At 29.8% G+C, this 9,158-nt stretch overlaps 1 protein-coding gene across 4 annotated transcripts; it reads right to left on the bottom strand.

Moving 5' to 3' along the window:
• Window positions 1-886: 886 nt before the first annotated feature.
• On the bottom strand, window positions 887-8,416 carry LOC139513606 (uncharacterized). 4 transcript variants are annotated; one of them, XR_011662480.1, is made up of 5 exons: window positions 8,270-8,416; window positions 4,737-5,156; window positions 3,845-4,039; window positions 1,864-3,009; window positions 887-1,743 (listed from the first exon to the last, which is right to left on the bottom strand). XR_011662480.1 is itself a non-coding variant. In XM_071302260.1 (4 exons), exons 2-4 carry the CDS (start codon window positions 5,139-5,141, stop codon window positions 2,593-2,595), a joined length of 1,017 nt encoding a protein of 338 aa, XP_071158361.1. In that variant the 5' UTR covers window positions 5,142-5,156; window positions 8,270-8,416; the 3' UTR covers window positions 887-2,592. The 4 variants fall into 4 exon arrangements, 2 of the variants coding, with proteins under 2 accessions (XP_071158361.1, XP_071158362.1); XR_011662481.1 differs by having other exon boundaries at window positions 4,737-5,185; window positions 8,199-8,414; XM_071302260.1 differs by having other exon boundaries at window positions 887-3,009.
• Window positions 8,417-9,158: the final 742 nt, after the last annotated feature.

Below are 9,158 nucleotides of genomic sequence, written 5' to 3'. Positions count from 1 at the left end.
GACCATACTATGACCTATGATGGTTAACTTTTACAAATTGTTACTTGGATGGAGAGTATCCGGGCACCCACGGGTACTCATACCACATCTGCTTATATATATTGATTGAACGTTATGGCATGTTCTACAGATTGATTTGTTCTAATTGTGGTAACCACGATCCACTCTTCTTTTCCTCGAATGTGACCTTCAGAATTAAGTCTCATCACCGGGTTTGTACTTACATGAGCAATACGACGGGTGCCATATGTTGAGCAGAACATGCTAACATTTCAAGGGCATCTGAGATAACCACCAGATTTTGGTTTAGTTTGTGTTACTCTGTCTTTAGTATTCTATTTTGGGTACAATGGCCATTGTTATATTATTGTTCGTTTCTGTGTGTGTTACATTTTAACATTGCGTCGTTTGTTTTCTCTTATTTTTGAGTGTATTTCACATTGCGATAAAACGTGTCACGGTACTTGTCTATCTCAAATTCATGTATTTGGTTTTGATGTTATATTTGTTATTCTCATGGGATTTTGTCTGATGTCCGTTTCTGTGTGTGTTACATTTTAGTGTTGTGTCGTTGTTCTCCTCTTATATTAAATGCGTTCCCCTTGGTTTTAGTTTGTTACCCCGATTTTGTTTTTTGTCCATGGATTTATGAGTTTTGAACAGCGGTATACTACTGTTGCCTTTATTTGGTACTGTTTGTTTAAGTTTTTCATCATTTTTCGTTTTTTGTCATTGCATTGTCAGTTTGTTTTCGACTTTTTGATGGGTAAGAATATACCTTTGATATATTTCGTCTTATATATGAGCTTTTATTCTAAACTTTTAATACTTACCCACAACAATTATTGTTCAACTTAAACAATCTGTTTTAAATAAACACATAAAATATTACATATTTTTATTAAAACATGTATCTACAAAAAAGAAACAACAAACAACAAACATGGAACAGAACTCACAAATATATACTCCCCAACTTACATATTAACAAAAACAATTTCAGTAAAATGAAATAAAGGATATACCCATTAGAATAACTGAACTGTGAACTTTTAAATGTACAAGATGACTACTCCTTTTGTAAATTCATAGAAATCAGTGACTTGCTATAGCATGTATACAAAACTCAAAATTAAGTAAAAAATATATAATAGGAAACTCACAATAGTATAAGGTACTTAACATTCTCTAAATTGGATATTGTCAGTAATATTTTAGGAGTTCTAGATACAACGAGTTGAGGGAGAGACACGCAACAGGAGTAAAAATATCATTATTTACAATTACATACCAAACTTTTAATTGATTGGGGTAAAATAAATTAATAAAAACATAAAATTGAATGCACATACAGTTAAATTACTGATTCTACTAATTCATAATTTCATACACAATAAACATTTAAAGAAAACATCATAAAAAGTTAGTTTAGAAGTAATACTGGGCAAACATTATAGTTTATGCAGCATTGAATTTATGTGAACACAAAAAGACATAACTCCATTCTGGGCTTGGTCTACCTGTTTCATAAAAATATTAGGTTTCTGGATTTACCTCCATCAAGAATACTCGAAGCCAAATATTTGAAAGGAAAAGCTGAAAAGCTATATGACCAAACAATACCTATAAAATACCAAACTCCATCTTAGGTAATGTTATTGAATGGAATGGTCCTAACAATACCTATAAAATACCCAGCTTCATCTCAGTTAATGTTATTGAATGGAATGGTCCTAACAATACCTATAAAATACCCAGCTCCATCTCAGGTAATGTTATTGAATGGAATGGTCCTAACAATACCTATAAAATACACAGCTCTATCTCAGGTAATGTTATTGAATGGAATGGTCCAAACAATACCTATAAAATACACAGCTTCATCTCAGGTAATGTTATTGAATGGAATGGTCCAAACAATACTCAGCTTTTGTCTTTCCAAAAACATAAACAAAGAATGAAACCTACAATACCACTTGGTTTTCAAAATGCTTTGCAAGTTATGTTGCTGTCATGAGTAAGAGTTATGGATACAATATGTTTGGAGTAATAATAATTTCATATACAATTCAACTTATAAAAGATAGAAAACAGTATAAGTCATCACATAGACAAAATAGTTTGAATGGAATACACAGACCAAATGAAATCAATGTTGTATCTATGGTTCTATTATCATGTGGTGTACATTTAAAATACTAGTAATATATTTTGTACATAAAGAGGCATAACTCTAAGTGTAAAACTGTCTATTTGAATTGTATAGTTTACATACAGACGAAATACAATCAAGAAATTATTAAAAAAAAAATCAGACTTCTAAGAAACTTGCCATCAACAGTGCAAGGCATTTGAAACAATGACTTTTCAGGAACTTCCTGTCAACAATTTTGACAAATTAAAAATTTAATTAAATATACATAGTAAATTTATTTTTTATAAACTTGTGGAAGACTACCATACAGTTTACAGCATAACTGCATGTTTGCATGAAGTTCACATTTACATGATTAAGTGACTTTTAAATGCTTTAAATCCATTTTCAATTCTTTAAATGCTTCACATACATATATGTAAACAAAAATATTAAGATCATAATGAGATTGTTGACTTCCTCTTCTTGTAATATAAATATATAAATAGACTAACAACAGACGTCAAAATAACACATAAAACAATTGATGTTAACCAGGATTCTCTTCTTTTTAATATCAAATGATGCACAGAATCATCCTCCTCTTTAACTAACTTTAAAACAGTATCATAGCCAATACTCTCTAAATACAGTTGGATTTCTGATTTATAATGTCGGATTTCTCCCCGGAATCTCACCGTCAGTATTTCAATGTTTATTTTATTGAATGGAATGGCTTTCACAATAGATAACTCGTCTATTCCACCAACATCTAAGGCCAATAAATCAATTGTCCTCCTCTCAAGTGCTGCCATTATGGAATACAATGGGAAACAATGGATTTCTGTCTGTTTGTCTTTCACAGTGACCATTTTCTGAATTGAATAACATATATCAACAATTACTTTTATGTGTTAAAAAAGACATGCTTTCACATTTGAGGTGGCCTTTCATGTGTTGGTTTAAGGGCTAAAGATGAATATTATGTAGATAAACATGAGTCTGGCATACCAAATTATATCTTTTATAGCTTACTATTCAAAATTGGTTTTGCTCATTGTCGAAGGCTCTTCCTAGACCTATAACTGTTAACTTCTTTATCATTTGGTCTCTTGTGGAAAGTTGTCTAATCGGCAATGATTCTACACTTCTTATTTTTATACATAAACCTAGTGAATAAGATTGTATCTAAGGGTTCTTTGATGGATGAGCACTAGAAATTTTTTTCCCCTCATGATATAACATGACATACACTATAAACAGGGACAGCACAAACCCATTCTCAGAGTGGAAAAATATCATGCAAAAAGGTAAATGCCAAAATTTAGAAAATAGAAATTTAAGTAGACATAAAATTGAGAAAGGAAATGGGGAATGTGTCAAAGCGACAACAACCCGACCATAGAGCAGACAACGGCAGAAGGCCAACAATGGGTTTTCAATGTAGCGAGAAACTCCAGCACCCTTAGGCGTCCTTCAGCTGGCCACTTAAAAAATATGTATACTAGTACTAATATGTCTATTTTGGGAACTTAATGGTTTTTCACAATTTACATTATACTATCGATGTTGCATGTGTGTTTTATAAATATTTGAATTTCCTAATTTTTTTATTTTGATTTGTAATATTTGTACGTACTTAAAAAAAAAGATTTTGGAAACAATTTTTTTTTATTGATACTCAATTTGAAATAGTTAAAGAAGATATACCTTAACTGGATGTTCAGAATCACTTAAACAACTGTTCATGATGGCAGCTTTTCTGTGTTTCATTTGAAGAGCTGTGAACTTTTCTGGTTCTGGTGTAATAACTAATCCATTCCACTTCCGTACTCGTTCAAAAAATAATGATGTAGAATCTTTTTCACCATCTGTAGTACAACATTCAACATAAAATCCATCCTCCTAATAATGTTAAAATGGTTTTGAAAGAAACATCTTGTTAAATTAATAAAAGAATTAATGGAACATTTCATCCTCATTTTATAGTACAATGTATCTACTTTTTTTTTTTACATATATATCACTATTATTTTAAGAATGAGGTGAATTTATGAAATCTTCCTTTAATAGAATCTTGTAAAGGATTGGATGAAACTAGTTAACACCCTAATCCCTTTTCATATTTTTACAGTGTTTTTATAACAAGATTATTGAGATTATAACACAATGCTGACTGTTGTACCCCTGTTTGACATTTTTACCTATTATGTCTGTTTGTTTTGTTCACACATTGTTATCAATATAACGGAATTTAATAAGACTGCCATACAAGTAAAAGTTTAGCTAGCTTTAAAACCAGGTTCAATATACCATTTTCTACATGAGAAAAAACCTGTTCCAAGTCATGGAATATGACAGTTGTTATCCATTCAGTAGATGTGCTTGAGCTTTTGATTTTGCCATTTGATTAGGGAATTTTCGGTATTGAATTTTTCTGTGATTTTAATTTTTTCTATCAAAGATAATAATAATAATATAAGGAAATTTCTGCCTTTGATTTTGCTTGTTATTATTTTTATTTAATAATACATTTTTGAGTTGCCTTTGTTGCTGTAAGATAAAACCTTGATAATCTGAGACTATTGAGAGTTACACTAACCTTAAATCTTAAGATATTGTCCACTGCAGCCGACTGACCACCAGAAACATCAAACAGATCTTTATTATCCAGTCTATACCCTTCCAGAGTTGGCTGATAAATGATGTAATTTCTAATAGTAGATATCATTTGTTTATCATACATGGAAGACTGTTGATGAATCAGTTCATCTGTTGTTCGTCTAAAATCAAAGTGTGGATCAACTGTTTGTTTGAATGTCTCTGGTTTGAAATCTATGTGTTTAATCAGTTTCCGCCTAGTGTATGGATATAATGGCGTTAGTGATTTCATACTCAGCTGAGCTTCACTGGATGATGTATAATTTAGGTATATAAATAGAAGGATAAGGAAGACTGTAACCGTTCCTATTATTGAAGGAATGCTGGATTTATTACCTCTCATCATTGTAACAATCTGGTCCTGAAATAGTCAAAAGGAAAAATTTAAATCTACATCATCCAATTTATAATATGTGTAATCTCAAAAATTAATTCCTCTGAAAATTTATTTATTTTTTTACTCTAACAATCACAATATTAATGACATAAAGAATGATTTAATATAAGGAATTTAGATAATCAAGAAAGTTTCTTGTAGGTGATTTTTTTTAAAGATTAAAATACGATACACAACTTTTGTAATCTTTACTATAAAGATTTCTTGGCACACATACATGATACACATCATTTGGTAGCTTTAACAACTAACAGGCTATTATTTGAACTTGGAATTATTTTCAATTATGGAATTTGCATAATTTCTTGTGTTTAAAATTTTTTAAAATTCCATGTTTATTTGGTATCATAATCTTTTGAGCGGTTAATAACACTTTCCATACAATGTATTTTGGTTAGATAGTGTTGTGTGCGGCACAGTACATTCTATTGAAAATATAATATTTTCTTTGTAATAGAAAGTGTTGTGCGCAGCACAGAACATTTCAGTACAGAATAAACATGGAATTTATTAAAAATTTCAATAACAAGAAATCAAGCAAATTCCATAATCAAAAATAATTCCAAGTTCAAATAATAGCCTGTTAACTTTAACATTAACAAATTGCAAGACCTGGGCTGTACAGGATATAAAGAAAGAACAACTATGTTGCTTGAACTGAGGAGGTTCACATAACCTCCATGCTTGAAACACTTACAGTAGATGTAAGGCCTGGAAGGTAAAAATATAAAGCCAATACATCATGGTATTTCAATGCATTTCATGCAATTTTTACCCTAAATACAAATACTTTTGTGAGCGCTCAACACCCAACTTAACCTAACAAAGTTGTGTAGCAGCACAACTGAAAAACAAACTGAAAGAAAAATCAATTCGAAATGAATTGACTCCTTAGATTAGAGAGGGGCTTGATGGGGTGGGGGTGGGGTCTCATAACAATTCACAAGTTGATTTTTTTGTCAATCACGATTCACAGAAAATAAATTTCCATGACCACAGATCTTGAAAATATAAAAAAAAAAATCTGTAGAAAAACGGATCACGATAGTGAAAATGCGTCGATCACGAAGAATGAAAATAACCCATCAGGCCCCTCATTAGAATGGAGCACAACAAAAACCAAATAACAAAATGAATAATAAACACAAAGTACCTATTTAACTTATTTCATTGATTCAAAAGTTTAAAAACTTTATTAGGGGAGATAATTTATAATAATTTTATTTTATAAAGTAATGTTTGTAAATTGTTTTATAAACAGCAAGTAAAAAGTATGGTAATATCATTTTATTTTACATAAGTTTTTGCAATTCACATGATACCAACTTTATTTTTGTAAAGGATAAACAATTCTGTCATTTAATAAAAACATGAAATCCAAATAAGAAAGTTGAAAAGTTCCCAAAAATATATTTAACAAAATCAACTTCAATGAAGTTCTGTTTTGGAATACATGTTATACTTATATAAGTAAACACTTTTTGACAAAAAATAGATCTATTCGCATTATATTTTTAAAATAAAGAACACCTTAAAAAAATGTTGCTATCATCACAAAATTGACAGACATTTTGACGGAAAATTTTAATGTTAGCAACACAAAAAATCCTGATATTTTCAGTATTAGCAAGGTTTGGATGTATATCTTGATTTCATATGAAAGGCAAATTGGAATAAAACATTTCTGAACATCTGCACCAATAAAAAAGGAATTGTAATAACTTTAAAAAAGGATTATCTTTGAGTTGCTAATATAAGATTTGACAGACATGAACAATGCTGCTAACATAAAATTTGACAGAAATTAAGTTGTTGCTAACATAAAAATTGACGGACTTTTTTGTTGCTAACATAACATTTGACAGACTTTTATGTTGCTAACATAACATTTGACAGACTTTTTTGTTGCTAACATAATATTTGACGGACTTTTTTGTTGCTAACATAAGATTTAACGGACATTATTGTTGCTAACATAAAATTTGACAGACTAAAATGTGTTGCTAACATAAGATATTGACGGACTTGTTGCTAACATAAGATTGTGCTAACATAAATAAATTTGACAGACAATATATATTTGACATTTTTAACCAACATTGGAGATTTTATCCTTGTTGAATGTCATATTAAGAACTCCTGCAAAATACCGCTGCCTGAAATTTAAAAAGATTTCAACCCAGGACAGATAACTCTAATTTGTAGCACATCCAAATGTTGCTAACATAAAATGTCAAGTTTGACAGAAATTATGTTAGCAACAGAATTGATAAAATTATTGATTAAATAAAGTAAATTGAAAGATCCAAAATGTGTATGTTTAATGTACATTATGAAATACACTTTTAACAGGCTTATATAAGTACCTACAATGATGTGGCAAGATTTTATGAACCTGTTGCTATCATAAAATTTATTGACAGACGAGCATCTAATAAGTAAGGTATTTAAAATTGAAAAAAATATATATCACAGATGTTTTTAACAAAAGAAAAGCAAAAGATTTAGAAACAGGGATGTTTGAATAATCAAACTACACTAATAAAAACCATTATACCAGTGTCAACTTAAAGCATCGTAAAACATGAACCTTGTGTCAAAAAATGGGAAGTAATTTCCATCAAACAGTTCACATTTTTCATCTTGTTTTGATCATTTCTACTTTTAATGGAAACAATCATATCCAATAATTGGTTTTCTTGCTTTATATAACATTCTTATTCAATATAACATTCACACATTATCATTCAAATAACAGTTAGTATTATTTTTCTTAATTTGTTCTTTTTTAACAGAATTTTTCATTTCTTTTTGGAATCTGCCAAAATGCCGTTTGAAACTTGTAGTATGATTCTATTTAATTAAATAATATTGAATGGGCTCGATTTTGACACTTTTTTAAGATAGATAATAGATTTTACATCTATAATAATGGTGAGATCATAGTTAGCTACCAAAAATGATTTTCCGGGAGTCAAAATTAAAGATGTTTATGACGATGGTCACCGCTTTCTTGTATCATTTGAATTATTTGTTTTTATGAGAAAATCTTAAGGAATATCTTTATAAATACCTACCTTTTTGTATGAGTTTATTATTACATGCACGCTTGTGTCTGCTAAATAAATGAAGTATCTGCCCTTCTTATTTTCATCACTTGCATCTTCATCTGTTTCCGATACAACTTCTAAAAATAGCACGGTGAACGTTTATAATAAGTATTGATTTATAGTCCGTCAATTTGAACGATTTCTATTTGCGCGAAAAACAACACTTTGTAGTTTGTTATGAAAATAAATACTTTATTTGAAGAGGGTAAAATCAGTTAGTACAATATTAATCTACCCTGATGCCCTCTGAATAATTCAAAATATAATACATAACGTGACGGTACCCAAATTGCACCTATTTTGAACACAGGTATTTGGGGCATTGACCGCCCTTTTTTGGACCTCACTAAAAAAAAAATTGTTTAGTGTTTTTTTTAATTTATTTACAATATTCTACAATGTATAAACACATATCAAGTCTCAACAGTCCATTGCTAGTCGATTACAATAACTTTTTTTGCTATCCATTACTTTATTTGAAGAGGGTAAAATCAGTTAGTACAATATTAATCTACCCTGATGCCCTCTGAATAATTCAAAATATAATACATAACGTGACGGTACCCAAATTGCACCTATTTTGAAAAAAGTGAAAAAAGAAGAAACACTTCTTTTTTCACTTGGGCTCGTAATGGATAGTAAAAAAAGTTATTGTAATCGACTAGCAATGGACTGTTGAGACTTGATATGTGTAAATAAATTAAAAAAAACACTAAACAATATTTTTTTTAGTGAGGTCCAAAAAAGGGGGCTCAATGCCCCAAATACCTGTGATTTTGACAGTTTTTTTAACTACGTTTTTTTGATCAAGACACAAATTTCCATTTTGTGTTTATTTTGTAGCCGTATCCTTCTT

This window comes from Mytilus edulis, chromosome 2 (genome assembly GCF_963676685.1).
Source record: "Mytilus edulis chromosome 2, xbMytEdul2.2, whole genome shotgun sequence".
Taxonomy (NCBI): Eukaryota; Metazoa; Mollusca; class Bivalvia; order Mytilida; family Mytilidae; genus Mytilus; species Mytilus edulis.
Note: the sequence above shows the minus strand (reverse complement) of the source record. Positions and strands in the feature narration are given on the sequence as shown.

Excerpts from the sequence above, each read along its gene's own strand:
- LOC139513606 (XM_071302260.1), bottom strand. The coding sequence starts at position 5,141 with ATGATGAGAGGTAATAAATCCAGCATTCCTTCAATAATAGGAACGGTT. Across the intron at positions 4,040-4,736 it reads ACAATATCTTAAGATTTAAG|GAGGATGGATTTTATGTTGA; the intron begins GTTAGTGTAACT and ends TAACATTATTAG. Across the intron at positions 3,010-3,844 it reads ATTCTGAACATCCAGTTAAG|AAAATGGTCACTGTGAAAGA; the intron begins GTATATCTTCTT and ends TATTCAATTCAG.